Source organism: Convolutriloba macropyga, chromosome 1, assembly GCF_964194025.1.
Source record: "Convolutriloba macropyga chromosome 1, txConMacr16.3, whole genome shotgun sequence".
Taxonomy (NCBI): Eukaryota; Metazoa; Xenacoelomorpha; order Acoela; family Convolutidae; genus Convolutriloba; species Convolutriloba macropyga.
In genome coordinates this window covers 5,920,651-5,940,030 of record NC_134468.1, presented here as the reverse complement: position 1 = coordinate 5,940,030, position 19,380 = coordinate 5,920,651, and the positions used below count along the sequence as shown (strand labels likewise).

The following is a 19,380-nucleotide window of genomic DNA, read 5'->3' as shown; positions in this document are numbered from 1 at the left end:
GTGGACATCCTTTCTCCCAGAACAATGATTTCTGTTACGTTTCTTAGTGAACGATCAAAAAACATTTCCAATCGAATACTTTCACCACTGAGTTCAGGATAATGAACATTTTCGCCAGCATCTTGAAGTGAAGTGAGATCGAATACAAGTATGTAGTGGTTCTGAAACTGATGATTCGGTAACGCAGGAATTTCCTCGTTAAAATTCATTGCTTTCATTGTTGTTACGTATGCTCTACAGTCATTAATTGTATCAAGCGATACAATAGCTCTACCTCCGCGAACAATTCTAAGTTCTCGCAAACCAAATTTCTGATAATGGAAAGGATTTTCTTGAAAATGTCCTGTGAATGCCGAATTGGTGTTCATCGCAATAGCTACTCTTCTGATTGGAGCATTGTTAAAAACATTTTCCTGAATAAACTGGTTCTGTCCTGAGGGAATAATAAATGTACGTGCAATGGTTTCCATAAAGTTGTAACAAGCAGGTTGATGAGTTAATTGGTATTTGATAGTCTGGTGATACACTTCGTTAACAACCACGCGTCGTGTAAATAAGGAACAGTCAAGAACCTTAAGGGAAACGTGAGGATTGTAGGAAATCATGTAAAAATTAGGTCTTGCACGAATCAATTTCAATCTTACTTTTGTATTTGGAAGCAGTAACTTTTCACATTGAAACAGGTCAATAGCTAATTTACCGTAGTAAGTGCTTCCATTTTTCAGCAGAAGTTCTTCCTCTCGGTCTATAAACGGGCTCTTCTCAAAATCACTAGGTTCTTTTTCAAATTCGTATCCATGACAAGCCAAAATGCCTTCATTATTTCTCGTTGAAGCATTAAATTCATTGGAAATTAAAGCTTTGTGTCCATAGAGACCATTTGAGTTGTACACTTGTTGATTGTTCAGATACACTTCACAGTTGGAGAAGAGTGAGTGTAAAATATTGTTGACATGAGTTAGATAATGTAAATCGTCATCTGTGAAAGACATACCCATATCTGGTTTTCCATGCTCATCTTTTTTCATAAAGTCATCAAACAATCTTCCCTTTTGTAGTCCAACTTTGATTTGAAGGTGGATATCTCTCATATCAAGATAGATGCTTCTATCTGTTTCAAATTCAAATTCAATGCTGCTTTCATCCAGTGAAGTACTAGGATAAACTTCTTGAACATGAGAAGACTCAATTGGTTCCAAAACAGGAATTTTGTCAAAAATCTCCAAGCAAGAGTTTGTAAAGTGTCCATATCGAAAATTGGAATCGTTTGTTGATCTAGAATTCATTTTAGATTAGCAAATATATCTTTTCTCGTTCGACGACGTCGACTGATTTTTGGAGGTGATCTACGAATAATGCGACGTTTTCTTGTTTTTCCTGCACCTAGCTGTTTACGTAAAGTTTTCTTTCCAACATCAGCAGCGACAGATTTGAGTTTTTTCTTCCCAGTCAAAACATTCCCAATTTCAGGAGCAGCCATTTCAATTAAATCAGCTCCCACTCTTTTTGCTGCTGGGACAACATATCGTCTCAAAAACGGAATTGCTGTCCTCCCAATTGTTTGCGCTAAAGCTCCAAATCCCCTACCCCTTTGTCTGGCATATCCGCGAAAATACGGTAAATCACTATCAGCAACCATTTTTTACAGTCTTAATTCTAAAAATGATTTTCAGAAGTTTTTCTAAACATTAGTACTGCTCTAGTTACTCCAACAGAGTTGAAAGGTACTTTTTCACCATAAGAGTCTCGGAGCTCTAATTTTATGCTGTGGAATGAATTTTTCAGAATTTTTTTAAACTGTAGGTTTGGAAAATTTTGATAATTCAAGTATTGGCCAGTTGAGATGATGTCTCCATTCTTAACCTTTGATATAAAAGGAATGCATCGTAAAAGAGCAGCTTTTGTATCACCCACAATGTTGTATTCAACAATATCACTATATATCATCAATGTATGTATTCGTACAATGTCATAAGGAAACTTGGGAAAATGTGGACCAGCACCACTCATGAAAACACCCATCCCATAAACAGCTTCTTCACATCCAAAGACATGACAAAGATCAGCACTAAATATAACAAGTAAAGAATTCTCATTGGGAAGACTCAAAGAAATTCGCTGTGTAATTTTGTTAACGTGTAATCTGATTGGTGTTTTTTCATACTTTTCTCGTTCTTGAACTTTTTTGTTCATTTCGTTTACAATATCAGAGATCGAAGGATATAGACCTGGATCAAGTGTGTAATAGTCTGATGGTTTTGTATTCGGTGTTGCTTCATCTAGATAGAAAAATTTCCCTTCCGTGATGTTTTGGTACAAGGAAGGATAAGATAGTTCTGTAATTGCAACCTCCCATTCTCCTTCGAGATCAATTTGTTCCGGAAGAAAGTTTGTAAAAGAACTTAATGTATTATTTGGATAACAATCAAAGGAAGCATTCGAAACCAACTCTACAGTAAAAGAATTCATATCTAAATGATACACTTTGCAAGCTCTTGTTCATAAAATTTGCCTAGAATTTCATCACCTTGTTCTCCATGAAGGTTATAGGTTGGTGGTTTTAAAGTCGCAATTTTAACAATTTCAAAAATTTCACTTGTGAATTGAGACTTGTAACCTTTTCTAAATGGGATATCGTACTTGGATATTCGAACTTTGTCTCCAATTCTAAAGCGTGGTTTTTTGTACTCAATAATAGGGTTTTTGTAAAAAATTGACAAAAAATCTGAATTTTTAACGTTTTTGGGTGATTTACCTATAGATCTGTTAACTCTTGTATTCATAGTGTTAACAAAACTATCCATTTTGTGAACGTATTTATCGCCGTTTTCCTCCATGTAGCGATAAATAATGTTTTTTAAAGATCTAATTGCTCTTTCTGCTACAGCAGCTTTTGTTTCACTTCTTGTAGAGTAGATTTTGATGTTTCTACTCTTGCAAAAATTTTTGAATTCTCCCCCGAACTCAGTACCTTGATCAACCCAAACTCTATCAGGTTTAGTGTTCTTCCTTAACATTTTTTTAAAGGCAGCTACAGCATCAGAGGCATATTTTGACTTCATTGATTGAACACGGACCAGGCGAGAAAAGACGTCAACACATATCAATAAGTATTTCACACCGTTATTAAATTCAGACAGTTTATCCATAAAAGCCAAATCAAGGCACCAAATCTCATTGATACGTTTTGCAAAAGCAGGTAATCTTTTGAAATGTCGAATTGCTCGTCTAAACTTAGTGTAAGAATTCTTTCTGTATAAAAAATCAGTAACCTTCTTCTTTGACAACCCACTAGCTTTCTGAAGGTTTTGAATTGAACCATATGCGGCTTTTCCTTCCCTGTACAACCTCTGTAGCTTGGCTTTTTCAGATTTGGAAAGGGATCCAGCTTCCTCGTTCTTTGCTTTTGGCATCTTTGTTTAAAATTTTATGTGGATTTATGCCGATTGCGTCAAGAATTGTGTAATAAATATCGGGACATTCAACGTTTTTCTTCTTCAGAGCGTATACAAAATCGACAAATGCAACGTTTGTATCTCTTCCGTCTAACAAAATGGAGTCAGATAGGGATAGTTTAATGCGAGGTGAATTTAAAATTTCATTGATAAGTGATTCGTTGCTAGAAGACTTTGTTTTAGCGTTAACTTTTCTATAAACAGTTTCCAAATTTTTTGGAACCGAATCCTGTTTTTCGTTATATTTGTCCAATTTTTGAGGTGATAACCTGATTTTTTGATCATAAAGTTGTTGAGGAATCAAAACAAACTGATCCATTTCAAGAGAGACGATTAATGATTGACGGAGTTAAAATTGATATAAGACTGATACCTTTTTGGAACTCAGAATCTGTCTTCTTTTACTGAGGCTTGTTCTTTTTAAAATAAGAAGATGAATTTCTTCTCTGAACTTTAAAACTTCTTGTTTTTGAATTTCTTTTAGCTCTCCTCTTAGAAGGTTTACTATGCACTCGTTTAGAAACTGGATAAAGTCTTTGGGACAATTTTTGAGAAAAGTTATTTTGAAGCTCTGGGAATATTTCTGGAACGCGATCAGAGTAGAGAGATGTTGTGTGCTCATCGTTCAAAAATGTAATCTGTTGCTTGCTTTGAGGTAGGAAAAATAAAGATGGTGTTGAACCACTGTTAGTACAGTATCTCAGAGAGTCGACTGTTTTTGGAGTCAAGTCAATAATTAAATGACCATAGGGAACTGAAGTTGCTGTGGTATACCAGTCTTTTAGTTGAGATCCCAATCCCAACTGTTGACTGAGCGTGTTTATTTGTAAGACGTCTCTGGGTGATTTGAATAAAACAATATGGGTGTTCTGTAGTTCAATATCCCTTCCTAGTCGACTTTGATGAAAGAGATTGTGCTTTATGTACACTGTACTTAAACCTTTATGTCTACCAGCAGTTGCTATTTTTACAAATTCTTTAGAACTAGAAATTTCTTCACAAGAGTCATCAAAAATAAGTAAATACTTTGTTCCATTATTAGGTAAATTTTGTATCAACTCAAAATCAACACCTTGAACGAACTCAATGTGTTTTATATTTTTTGACATTAGTCCGTAAAGAGATTGATAGTGTTGATAAAAATAGTAAATTTTGTCAAATTCTGGTTGAAAAGTTCCAAAAACTAACCAATCACGGATGAGTTGGGATTTCCCAGATCCACTTGGTCCAACCAATGAAATAAAAACTCGTTCCTTCGTGGAAATTATTTTGTTCATAATTTTGGAGAAGGTAAAATATATCCAACTGTACTCGACAAAATGGCGATCCAAACTGTTGTCTCCTCACAAGTCTCAGCTAATGTAATTCTTACGATACAACAAGCTAAAATCAATAGTATGACAAAGAACTGGGACAAAAAAACTACTAAAGACCGGTTACACGTCTGTCCAAAACATTTCCAAGATTGACGTTCTTGATTATTGTCATCAAAGACAAAATTACCTAATTGAAGCCCCTTATCAGTGTGATCAGTCATTTATACGCTATCTTCTTCCCTAGGGATAAAGGAACTGTGCAACTGAATTGAAACGTAAACAACGAAAAAAATGCCAAAAATTAATAAAAAGATAAGTGAACTAAACATAACACACAACCAAATTATTGTTCCCTCAGATGAATCAGTGAGAAAAAGCATCAAAATTGAAAAAAGTACCAAAGTTAGGAGCAAGACTATGAAAGAATAATAAAGTATGGGAACACAGTATTTGTAGATATTTTTTGACCAACTCATTTTCTTATACTAATTTCAGAGGAAAAAAAATTACAAATAAAAATGATAAATTACAATTACAAATACAAACATTAAATATTATCAAAAAATTTAAAGTCCATATCCCATAAACGTAAGCCTTCTTTTCTGCACAATGAAGAGTCTTCTTGTGTCGATAGGGGTAGTTGCTGCAATTCCATTCAACATCCTTGTTTTCTAATAGTTTGGAAGCCTTCGGACAACCAAGATCATCAAGATTTTCCACATCCTTACACAAGTAGGGTGATAAAATTTTTCATTTTTCAAGTCCTTTAGCAAAGTACTCTGCTGTTGGTGAGCAATGTTGATGTATAATAAAAGCCAACTCAGAATAATCAAGCTTTCCATGGTTCCAATTTATACCGTGCATATTTTTTGTATTCCATTTTGCTTGAAAAGTCGGCTTGTAGTCTTTAGGTGGGAGAAAACTGTATCCAAGTACAATTCCGTCCTTAAAGATTCCCAACTCTTTGATAATTTTTCCTTCTAAGCATTCAATATCTAGTACAACGAGAGGCATTCTTTCTTCTGGGATGATTTTTCAAAAAATGATCAACAGTCTAGCATTTTGAAAATACGTGGATGACAAATTTTTATAAAGATACAAAAGAACAGACCAGTAATGTGACCCAAGAGACATGAGCTCGGAAATTGAGGTAACATGTAACAATAACCCGGTCCTTGGTTTGTAGTTGCTTTAACCGCTCCAGCAGAATCGTGTAAAATTGCATGTAAACGAAACACTTTCGATCTTGCTAGGAAAAAGTCCAGAATTGAATTACCGTATCCAATAAGTCCTCCGTGGGGGAAGTTTTGGTCAATTTCCTCCAAATTAATGTTTTGATCCCAAATTTTACATGCAGCCAGGAAACAGTTTTTTCGTTTTTCGTTGTTGGGAAACATTGGAAAAATACTACTGTAACAATTAAAAATGTTTAGAAGTGTGACAATATCCATCAATTGTTTTCTTTATTTATCTAAAGTGATACTGGTCTTTTTGAAAGTCTCTACATAAGAAAGAAGGTCAGGAAGATGTTCCAATAATTTTTTGTATTCCTCCTTTTTTAGTTCAATTTTTGTCAAAAAACTCCATTGAACTCCGTTCCAACGATGTTGTGAAATGGAAATTTCGTGTTTATCAGATTGATATATTAAAGTAGTGCGTCGTAATCCGTTATGAATAACCCACTTTAGTTCTGAAAAATTGGACTCACTGTCAAGTTTATCAATTTTGGGAAAATTTAGAGCTTCAAGAACTGTATAAGAAGACTTTTTTAGTTCGTAGTGAAGTCTAACGTGGAATACTTTAGATTTATTTCTTAGACTCAGAAAAATATTTCTGGAGGAACCAATATTCCAACTCATTTTCAGTTTGAAAAAAAAAGAAAAATGATTCAAATAGTATGAATTAAAAAGACAAATACATTATAAAATTACACATTTATTGAAATGTACATTGTTGAATATTAGAAAAGTCCTTCAGATTTTGTATCAACTCCTTGAATTCATCCAGAGAGTAGCTGACATAAGTCACTTGTTTGAACTCGTTGTTCTCCTTTCGAGTAAAAAGTCGAATTTGTACATAAGTTGAAGCTGGGTTGTCCTTGATGTATTGGAGGAAAGTAACATAGAGTCTGCGATTTCGTCCAATGCTAATCTCTCTCACTTTGTGACACTGTTCCAGCACGTGTTCCATTCCTATGTTTTTGTCGAATTGGGTTTGGTTTTCTCTCATCTCCAGTTCTCCATTGAGAAGATCCTCCTTGAGGAAGCAGAATTTCTTAAACTCATAGTCTCCAATTCGCAGTTGCTGGTACTTTTCGAAAGTTCCAGAACTGTCTTTTCTAAAGACTTGGAAGGTTGGTTCAGTATAAAGTTGTCCGTTTCTTGAAATCTGGGACATAGTAAATCTCCCAAATCTTTTTGAATTGGAACCAAAGTCCATATAAAAAGGAACCGAATCAGTCCCTGGTTTTGGTGAGGATTGAGTGTACATTGAAGGAGCACTCGAAAGAAAAGGTGATACTTTAGAGAGAGACATTTCAACAACTTGAGCTTAGAGTGAAAGAGAAAATAAATGATGTATTTGTACGCAATTCCTCTCAATAACTTAAAATTTCCTTTTATGGTAATGACGTCATGTATACCCATAAAAGGTATGCTAAATGACGTTATTTCCTTATAGGGTAATCTATTCGGAAATCTTGAGGTTCGCAAATTTTTTAACCAGAATTTCAAACGGATCCTGGTGTTTAGCTCGTCTGTGTTGCATTAAAGAAAAATAGTGCTTGAAATATTTTGAACAAGTATAACAACGAATTTTTTTAGCCTTCTGTTTCTTGAACTGTATCATTTCGAAAATGGGTTTTTATGGAAACAGAACCTGTTATCTCTAAAAATAGAAATTACGTTACCGTAATTCTTGTTTCCATATATAGGTTCTATAGTGTTATCCCGATATAGAAATGGCAGCAATAATGTGTCAGGTTTTACCTCAATTTTACAGAGATTATAATGACAAGACATTATTCATTTCTGTATCAGTTAAGGAGTATAAACCTTATCTACTCACTAAAAAATACTCCGTTGCTACTCATAATGACAACTTTTGTCCATTAAAGACCTGTCACGACCACATTATTCTCATTTCATCCTCAGTGAAAGAGATACTAGAGAAAATGGAAAATTTGTCTTATGTTTATCAAACAGTTGATTGCTTGTACACACTCTATAAACATCAGTTCTTTGGTTCCATTATAGAAGAGTCAGGAGTGGTCTTTACTCAATTAACCAGAGCGGTAGAGCACAACTTGGAGAATAAGTACGTGGAAAAAGTGCCCAGTATCTCCAAAAAACGATTGAGTAGAAAGAAGTTCAAGCGTCACCTTCTACGCGCTGAGCAAAGAAATGCGAGTACTCAAACCCTTGGATCATCTTTTCTAGATAGGGTGCATTCCCTTAGAAATTCAAAGTATGAGAGTGAACTTATAAAGATTGTTGATTGTTTGTTAGATGGACATGGCATAATTGATAATCCTCTTTTGTATCTTGAAATTAGAAAATAAAGTATATAATTTCTTGCTTGTGATTTGTATTTACCTTTATAATTTAAATTAACTTATGTTAAAAATCAATTTTTCAAAAACTTTTCTTAAAAATCGAAAATTCAAACAACTTTTTTATTAAATATCGAAAAAATTTTCAAACTTTTCTCCTAAAAATCGAAAACTTTTTCAGGAATTTCTGTTTAATATCGAGTTTTGAATTGAAAAAGTTTTCTTAAATGTCGGAAAAATTTTCAAAAACTGTCATTTAAAAACGCAAAAAAATTTCATTTTTCTTCCTTTTACGGTATGATTTTGCGCAAATAAAAGAAATTTTCTTTACATTTTAAAATGACAACTTTCGAACTTGTTTTGTTTCAATAAATATCAATTTTTAAAACAAAGATTTTTATTAAAAATCGAAAAAGTAATTTAGTTTTTTTCTTAAAAATCAATTTTTAAACGATCGCTTTTGTTAAGAAACAGAATTTTTATCAAAGTGTTCCTAAAATTTGGACAGAAAAAAATTGCTGTGTTTTTTTTTCAACATAGCTTGCATAGTGTTTGTAGTAAAGAAAAAGTTCAACTTAAAAAGAAATGAATTAAAACAAAAGTATAAATACATCACAAAGAATTCAAGTATAAAATATACAATATCAAACTTATTCAAAAAGAGTTCTCACAACGTGATCTGGCAAGTTTTGAATTTCATTGCCAAATGGACGGACTCTTTCAACAATTGCTGGCGGTTCGGTAGGTCGAACACTGATGGGAGTTATCGGAGCCTCATCAGTCAGCACAATGGGGTTGTGAGCTGTTCCGTCCTCTATGGAGGGGGTTGTCATTGACGGTGTAGTTGACATATCAGTCGAACCATAATATTGAGCTGGATCGAAGTTTTCCAGATCATTAAATGACCACGTGGTGCTAGTATCAACACTCAATTCGCTTTGTTCACTGCTGCCAGCATTGCTCACTATCTGGAGAAGGCTGTTTTGCGGTTCTGGACTGGATACTTGACTTGTCTCGGGTGTATTGAACCAGTTGTTGGGAATCTGTCCTTCCTCCCATGGAAATGTGTACTGAATGCTTCCAGCAACGTAGTTGTCGGGAAAATCTGTTCCGTTAACGTGAGGGTAGTGATGCCCACTGATCACAGCAACTTCGTGACCCATTGCGTGAGTTCCAAGCTGATTCTCCGTGATTGGAACCTGTCCCTGATGATATGTGTCAAACTGTTGTCGCTGGTGCTCAATAATGTGCCACACTGTGATAGGCAGGTTTAAAATTGACTCGTAGAGACCATTCGACAGGTCTCTGATGCTGATCCGAGCAGTCTCCTCTGTGAAAGAAACTGAGTAGAGAAGGCTGTTGTTCTGCACTGTAAATTCCATTTCTCAATGAGGTGAGATTAGATGAGAGTTTATAGTAGTTGAGACAGAGGTGATGTTGATTTTAGAGAATAGAAAGCAAGTGATGCCGGGAGAATTTTTCAGCTCTATTTATACTAAACTCCAACCAATGAGAACAAAGTTTCCAAAAAGGGTAAAGTTTAGCAGAAAAAGTGACGTTATTTTCCAGAAAAGGAAATGTCTCAGTTGTAAAGTTACCAAAGAAGGAATCAACTCATAGAAAATCTAACATTACTATCCGAAACAAGTAAGCTCAATACTGAATAAACACCAAAAAAGGTAACTTTTACACGTGTTACCCTAGTTAACAGCCAAAGATGGATAAGTTAGAGGAAATGAGTTGACGTAATTGACCAAAAAAGTCAAGCTTTGATAAATTCTCTCCATCTCGTTGAATCTCAAATCGATCTCGGAAAATGTTCCAAATTTGGAACTAAATTTTTGTATATAAATGTTGGGGAGTCGTATTCCAAATCGTACTCTTACCCCCTCTGCATTGTAGTCCTTGTAATAATGAAAGAACAGCGCACTCTGCAGAGATGAAGTAATTGTTACTGGTTCAGGAATTGGGATATAATTAGATTGAGACAAATTTCTGTACTGTTCCATTATCTCTGGGACATAATTCAAAATGAAGAGCATTTCATACTTGTTGATGTGTAGTTCTGACGATAAATCAAAAGATTGTTTTGTTATGTAGTCATCATACTCGAATTTTTTTATAGAAAAGGTTGCATATTCAAATCCTTTACTAAATCGGATAATTCTGTTGTTTTGAGTAAAAACGTCCAAAAAATTGTAAAAGAAATAAGAGTCAACATCAATTTCGTCTACTCTGTAAGCATCAGCGATTCCTTCCTTTCTTTTGTAAATTTTTTCCAAAAGTTGTAAGTGATTTTTGATCAACATTTTTCACAAATGAATACGGTATCAAGTAAAACTCTGTTAATATAAAAGAAAATTAAAATAGAAAAAGCAATGCATAAAATGAAATCGTTTATCTTGAGAATTAGATTTCTGAAGCTGAAGTCTGATTGGGTGGGAGGTTCTATTACAACAACATTAAGTTGTACAACGTAAACATGTTCTTCAATAGTAGATGGAAATTTTTTTTTGATCTCTCTCTTGTTGTGTTGGAAGCACATTCATTCACTAGTTTCTATTTTCAGTAAATCTAAAATTGATCTCAGGCAGTAAATTTTATCAATATTTGAGATACAAAATTTTGGACTAAATCTATACAGAATACTGTAACAATTGTGAATTTTTAAAGAATAGTTTTCTTGTTGTAATTTCTTTGGAGAAATAATCTGAATGAAAAAATTCAAGTAAAGTTCAACAAATAAGAGTGAGAAGAAAATGAGAAAAAAAATGTTAAGTTCGAATTTTTTGCCACGGAATGAATTTGTACATTTAAACTGAAAGCTAGTTAATTATTTGCAGAACTGTTACAATTAGAATCATATCAATCTTCTAGAATGTTCTGACATGACGCCTGAATCTAAAAATAGAAATGACGTCATTTCCATATATGGAAGGGATGAGTCATCATCGAGTACCTCAAAGTTACATAGCAGCTTTAAATCATTATACTTTCTGTTTTTCAGATTCAGTTGCTTCGCAATTTACCTGAATTTTACTCAATTCAAATTGAACTAACATAACAATGCCTGCTCTCGATAGAAATCTCCCAGTGAAATGCACAAAGTGCGAAAAAATGGTGGTGAAGAAAAATATGGCAAGACACAAACAGTCTTGTGATAGTGGGACTTTATCGTGTCCCAATTACTATACTCAGAAGAAGGAAGACTTGAATTATCACCTTGCCAAGCATCATGCCCCAAAAGATGTTAAGCTTAGTACTGTGTGTACTGTGTGCTTGGAAGAGTTCCCAAGTTTTTATTCTCTTCAACAACACAAGAGGAGAAAGCATGGAACTTCGACAATAGTTGGGACCAAATCGAGTGAAAAGCTCAAAGAAGTCCTAGAATCAGAGGAGCTAGACCAGAACAACGAGCAATTGCAGCAGGAACTTAGTGCTTGCCAGCACTTTTTTGATGATACGGAAATGGAGAATGGGAGACATCGAGTGTTCAACTTCAAGTTGTCCAAGCTCGATCCCAATGAGATCAACGAGAAATTAAAAGAAGTTTTTGAAAAATTAAATTGTGCTGCCAAAGTGAATCTAGCTCTTGGTTTTATCCTGCGCAAGGTGGACACAGATGAGTATCGATACTTTTATGCGCATGAGAGCAACACTTTCTTTGAAAAATCTCATTTGCTCTGCTCAAAAGGTGACTTGGTCTCTCTTCAAGACAGAGTAGAGAAAATGGATCTAGTGGAGACGTGCGCACAGGAGAGGGAAAATACAAAGTGGCGATTTGCTTTGACTACTAACGTAACAATATTTTGCGCTCTCCTAAAAAATATTCCAATGGGATGTATCGATGCTGTTCTTCCTGAACAGTTACTTAGACGACCAGATGTGAATTGTCTTGTATCGAATGGTTACGGCGAGACCTACAAAGATTATCTTTGCCTGTTCAGAGCTATAGCTGTTCACTTGTACGGATCATCTGAGTTGGAAACGAATGCAGCAAACTTGTTTAGTGCCTTTCTTCATGAATCCGGACATGATGCAATCAACTTTAGGGGAGTATCAATCGATCATCTCGTGTTTGTTGAAAATGCGATAAAGCATAACATCTTTATATATGATATTGATATAGAAGAAGGAGAATTCGTTGGAGAACTTGCAAGAAGAAGTGTTCAAATGTACGAAAAGAACATTAATTTACTGCGATACAACAACCATATATGCTACGTGGATGATATTAACACATTCTTTAAACGATTCCGTTGCCCCAGTTGCGATACATTTATAAAGTACGTAAGTAATTTCAACCGTCATGTAAAATCCTGCAAAGACAGAGTACAGCATATTTATCCAAAGAGTGTGTATGCTCTGCGAGAAACCTTGTTTGATAAACTCGATGCATTCGGAATTTCTTACAATGATGATCAAAAACTGTTCAAAAACTTGGCTATTTTTGACTTTGAATCTATCTGCGTTCCCACTGAAGAGCTAAAAGATACAAATACAACTACTTGGATTGGAAAACATGAACCAATATCTGTCTCCATTTCCTCCAACTTGATTGAAGAACCTGTGTTTCTTTGCGACAAAGACCCTAAGAACCTGATTGTTTCTTTTGTCGAAGCTCTTGAGGAGTTAGCTAACAAGAGTAAAACCGAAATGCAAGCAAAATTCGCATCAATTCAAGAGATAATCAATAGTCGAGTCAAAGCCATCTTTGAAAAATTGAACGAAAGGAAAGGTCGAACAAATCCTGCATTTGATTTTGAAGATGAGTGTATTGAGGAGGAGGAGGAAGCTGATATGTCTACTCAGTTCCTACAAATGCAGAAAAATCAACTTTTGGACTTGCAACAACACTTTGAGCGTTATATCAACACATTACCTGTATTTGGATTCAACAGAGGAAAGTACGATTTGAATCTCATCAAATCCTACCTTCTACCTTATCTCATTCATGAACGGGATATTCAACCTACAGTTATCAAAAAGGCAAATCATTTTGTTTCCTTCAAGTTCGGTGACGTGCAGTTCCTTGACATTCTAAATTTCCTTGGAGGAGCTACATCTCTCGATTCATTCCTCAAAGCTTACAAGACCAGCGAGACTAAAGGTTTCTTCCCATATGAATGGTTCGATTCTCCAAATAAAATTGACGCACCTTTTCTACCCCCCTATGAATGTTTCTTCAGTAAGCTGAAGGATCACAACCCTTTGGAGAAAGAATTCACTGACTTTACTAAGTTGCTGAACAGTGGACTATCTCAACAAGAAGCTCTGAAAAAATTGAGACTGAAAGAAGTTCCTCCATCTGGAGTCGATAACTACAATTACTTGAAAGTGATTTGGGAGGAAGAGCAAATGTCTACATTTAGAGATTTTGTCAAGTGGTACAACAACAAGGATGTTGTTCCAACACTAGAAGCAATGCAAAAAATGATGAAATTTTATCACAACAAAGGAATCGACATGTTAAAACTCGGATGTACACTTCCCAATTTAGCAAACATTTGTCTTCACCAGTCAACAAACCACAAATTCTTCCCATTTGTTGAAAGTGACAAGGATTTACATGATAAAATACGCGAGGACATGACTGGTGGACCTTCTATTGTGTTCACAAGAAAGGCAGTAGTTGATCAAACCTTTATCAGGAATTCAGAAAATATTTGTAAATCTATCGTGGGTATTGATGCTAGTCAACTCTACCCTTTTTCAATGTGTCAAGAAATGCCAACAGGAATTTACACACGGTGGGAACTCGACACAAATTCTCAAAAGTTCAAAGCTCGAACCAATAAATTTCGAACATTTGAGAACATGGTCATGTCTTATCTCCAATCACAACGCCCGGAATGCATAATTGAAAGCTATTATACGACCGGGAAACAGAAAAAGATTGACTGTTTTAGCGTGGACGGTTTTTGTGCTCATTGTGACACAGTATTTGAAGCAATGGGTTGTTATTTCCATTTTTGCCCATGCCAAGAAGATCGAGCAAGCCTCTCGGAGGAGGAAATGCAGAGAGGAATCAGAAAAAGAGAACATGATGAATTGAGAAGAGACTATTTGAGAAACAAAGGATACAATATTGTTGAAGTCTGGGAGTGTAAATGGTGGGAACGTGTTAAAGAAGAGGAAGATGTTAGAAATCACGTGAGGAAGAACTTTCCCTTCAAACTACCTATGAAGCAAGAGTCTCTTTTAGCGAAAATAAGAGATGGGAAAATGTTTGGATATGTACAGTGCGATCTCGAAGTTCCAGACGGATTAAAGTACAAGTTCTCTAATTTTCCTCCTATTTTTAAGAACTTTAATGTCAGTCGAGCTGATATTGGAGAATATATGAGAGAGTATGCAATTGAAAACAACCTACTCAAACAACCTCAACGAATGTTGATTTCGAGCTTCAAGTTGGAAAATGGGACAATCATTACACCTTTACTCAACTTTTATCTCAGTCTTGGTCTGAAATGTACAAAGATTTATAGATTTGTACAATACACCCCCAAAAAATGCTTCAACAAATTTGTTCAGTCAGTGGTAGATGCTAGAAGAGCGGGTGATGAAAATCCTGACTCTAGCGTTGTGGCTGAGACAATGAAATTGTTGGGTAACAGCTCTTATGGGTATCAAATTATGGACAGAAGTAGACACACAGAGACCAAGTACTTGAATGATGAGAAGACGCACAAAGCAATCAATGGGAAAATGTTTAAGCGTCTGAACAATGTGTCAAAAGAAATTTACGAAGTTGAGCTTGCGAAATCGAAAATTGAGCATCGAGAACCTATAATAGTTGGTTTCTTCATACTTCAGTACGCAAAATTACGTATGTTGGAGCTCTACTATAACTTCTTTGACAGATTTTGCGATGTGGATAAATTCGAAGAGTTAGAGATGGATACAGATTCTCTTTATTTAGCGCTAGCGCACGAGAACTTGTATGATTGTATTCGACCTGCTAAAAAGGAAGAATGGGAGACTTTGCGAGAAAAGGACTGTGATGATTCCTTCAGAGCAGATGCTATTCAAAATTTCTTCCCTAGAACATGTTGTTCTAAGCATAAGAAGCATGATAAACGGGAACCAGGACTTTTCAAGGAAGAATTCAGATGTACGGAAATGATTTGTCTTTGTAGCAAAACTTATTGTTGCTACGATGCACAGTCTGACAAATACAAGTTCAGCAGTAAAGGTCTCAATAAAAGAACACTAGAAGAGAACGGAGATGGACCGATGGAGAAATATCGACGTGTGATGGATGAAATTATCAATCTTACTTCAACAAATAGAGGGTTCAGAACAATAAACCATTGTGTTGCTACGTATGAGCAGACAAAGAAGGGACTGTCCTATTTCTACCCTAAGCGCATTGTTCAGTCTGACGGTATTCATACAGCACCACTCAACATATAACTTAAATGCTTTTACTATAGCACAATTCTTTAGTATTCTCTATTACATTTATACTGTGTCTGTAATTTTATACAATTTTAATTCATTTTTTTCTATCATTGAATTTTTTCCAATTAATGAGCGCGCAAAAGACATTTGTTACACAATTGATTCAAACAATTAGGGGAACAATCTTTGCAATTGACCTAAAATTTGTAAACAAAAATTCAACATGTCACATAATTACCCCTCAGATAACTAGGGTAATTGAAAACCCACGCCAATTAATTTCACATTTTAATATGACCTGAAATTTGTAAACAAAAATTCAACATGTCACATAATTGCCCCTCACATAATTACAGCAATTAATTACCCACGCCAATTCTATTGTTCTCACGTAATCACTTAATAACTACACAAACATTGATATTTTCCCCTCAAAATTTCAGCCAATCAGGAGCGTCTGCGAACCTACCCCCCACATTTGCACCGACTATACTACTAGCATATGTACATGCACAAATACATACACAAAACCTATACCCTATCTTAATACATGGCGGCACCTAATCAATACATGTCCGCGGCTATAACTAATCTCAATACATGTCGGTGGCTATTACTAATCTTAATACATGTCGGCGGCTATTACTAATCTTAATACATGTCGGCGGCTATTACTAATCTTAATACATGTCGGCGGCTATTACTAATCTTAATACATGTCGGCGGCTATAACTAATCTTAATACATGTCGGCGGCTATTACTAATCTTAATACATGTCGGCGGCTATTACTAATCTTAATACATGTCGGCGGCTATTACTAATCTTAATACATGTCGGCGGCTATAACTAATCTTAATACATGGCGGCTATACCCAATCTTAATACATGGAGATTCTATTCCTAATCTTAATACATGCAACCTATCTTAACACCGCTATACCTAATCTTAATAATTCATTCCCTATCTTAATACATTAGGGAGGTCCCAAATCCCGAAAAATACGCTATACCCTATCTTAATACATGGAGGTCCTCACCCCCCCCCCCCCCCCCCCCGGGGACTATCACTCACTCTATTACTACTAACGTTTGGAAACAACTTTTTAGCGTTCTGAGCCAAAAATTGAAAACAAGGTTTTAAACACAATATAACTAAAGAATTAACTCGGAGACTAACCTCTCGTCTGATTTTCGGATTGCCTTCAGGCTCATCTGGGACTCGGTTGTCTGGCCCAATGACAAAGTAGTGTACTATCAACAGGCAAAATCCAAAAATAGCACAGAATTTGATCCAGGTTTTCAATTTCAACCTCATCTTCACTCGTTAGTCCTTGCTGAACTATTGGCTGTGCTTTCCCAAAATCCGTCAAAATGCAAAGAATCGACAAAATAAGATTCGATCCAGAGCGTTAAATCCAAGAAGAGCAAAATAAGTGTAATGCTTTGACTCTCTTTGTATTTGTACAAATACTTGATAAACTAATGCAACGCAAATTCAGCTTTCAGAAACCAAAATAAAGGCCTTTTCTATCAGACTCTGCCAGCTATTTTCAGGAATTGCAGACAAATTAAAGTGTATTTATAGTAACAACCAGATTTAGTCTTAATGCAATCAATAATTATCTGAATTACAGGATGGAAAAATTGAGCAAAAATGTTACAATAGTACGGGAAATGTTTAATTGAACACTGATTCAGGAAGTAAACCGATTATCAGTTTCAAAAGATGGCCCAAAATGTCAGAATAGAATGCAGTTAATGGTAAGAACCAGGTAAAAGTTATCGGGTAAGAATGTATCGAGCACAATAGACGTGGAAATAGGTATATAAACAGAGCAAGAAATGTAATCAGCAAGAGAAGAAAGGGCGCAAAATGTACTTATACTGAAGAGAAAGTGAAAATTGGTGGAATGTTATTTTTATTCAAAAACAAACAGGTAGATAAGCAAACTAAGTAATGGAGGAGTAAGAGCTGTGTTGTCCCGGGGCAAAACCTAAATGGAAATAATAAACGCGGGGGCGAGTTAATACAAACAATCTAATCAAGGGCAAGGTAAATAACAATAATCTAATCTAAATTAAGGCCACTGGTGGTTTGTTGTGTGATTATGTGCCCTAGTTCACTATTACACGCACTGCGCAGTCTGATAACTGCACACACATGTATCACTCAGTGACAAACTCAAATGGAGGGACAACACAAAAATCTGAAACAAACAATTTCTAAAAGTAATGGACAAGTTTACAAAACGCATTCAAGCGCGCTGTCCTTTCAATTTTTTAAATTTTAAAAAGTTGTTGATCTCGAAATGAAGGCTTGTTCAATTGAGTAATCTGCAATCGGGCAAGAGACTTGTTCACTTACACGCTGTAGGAATCAATATAGAGTAGCGAAGATTTTACAGCGAAAAATTGAGAGCGAAGTAGCCTCGCATATAAGACCAAATTGGATCATAAAGTCAAATTGTAGGATGCCCTACTTTACGAAAATATCATAAAAATTGACGGTCTGATTTGTCAAAAACGTTCAAAATCATCGAATTTATAATTTTAGCTGAAGAGCTTAAAAAATTGAACCTCTCTCGAAACCTGCGGTGGTTTTGAACGGCCAATGAGCAAAGAAACCCAGCAGATTGCCGGATAATAGCTGCGAAAAAACTGTTCATTCTCTTAGTTTAAAAAGATCACAACGACTAAAGACAAAGAACATGGATTCTTATTTTCAAACCAAATTTCAAACAATACTGTCTTTCATGCAATACAGGCTTCTAGTTATTTAGCTTGCATGAACTTGAATTTTAAATAGAAATTATACCCTCACTTGAGATTTGAAAACTAGCCAAAGATCATTTTATAGAGAAGCAATTCATGTATGCTCAAAAAATTTACCGCACGACTAAAAATGCAAACATAATACAGTAACAAATGAAGACGCGCTGCCATGCACGCACGCACACACACGCGCACACACACACACACACACACACACACACACACACACACACACACACACATACACACACGCAACCACATCCACAAGCACAAGAACATACTCACACACGTGTGCACACGCACGCAAAAATTTAACTGCTGAGTGGTAAAAAAATTAACTCTGACTTCATGACGCGCGCGCTCCAATGGGCATAACAAAAACCGAGAACAACAAACTCAAAATACATGCAAGGACAAGTCCTGCAACACAATTCAAAGAATTGTCATTGAAAACAAATGACTAGATCTCGAAACTATAAGTAATAGACCTTAGAAAACATTTAGAAAGAATTCCGGAAAATGTAAGCCGTAAATACCACTATCGGAAGCAAAATTTCGTTGAAATTTTTTTCTAATTGTATTGTAGAATTTGAGAGAAAAATCACAACTCGTAAACATCTTGCCTTTTCGCTCCACTTGCTGTTGCAAGGCCAAAATCACTACAATAAAATTCGAATTCTATTGATTGTAAGAAAAGCCCGATGAAGCGTGGCCAATAATAACCTTGCCATCATTTCGGGGCTATTAAAATTTCCACTTTAACATTTTTTAAAGCTCGCGTTCATTTTCTCAAGACTAGATTAATTTTCGATTAGAATTAAAAAACAGCTTGTGTTTCTTCATACTTCATATTTGGCTACTATCAATGAATCGGATTACAG

The 19,380-nt window shown here is 35.4% G+C and overlaps 1 protein-coding gene across 2 annotated transcripts in view; it reads right to left on the bottom strand.

Annotated features, from left to right (window-relative positions):
• LOC142358758 (N-acetylgalactosaminyltransferase 7-like) overlaps positions 1-19,380 on the bottom strand; it is a 50,048-nt gene that overhangs the window by 26,726 nt on the left and 3,942 nt on the right. Inside the window, exon 2 of one of the 2 annotated variants that reach the window (XM_075410332.1) lies at positions 16,905-17,934. In XM_075410332.1, the coding sequence (XP_075266447.1) occupies positions 16,905-17,042 (138 nt within the window). In that variant the 5' untranslated portion in view covers positions 17,043-17,934. The remainder of the gene's footprint in view (positions 1-16,904; positions 17,935-19,380) is intronic. The other variant, XM_075410341.1, reaches the window with a different exon arrangement.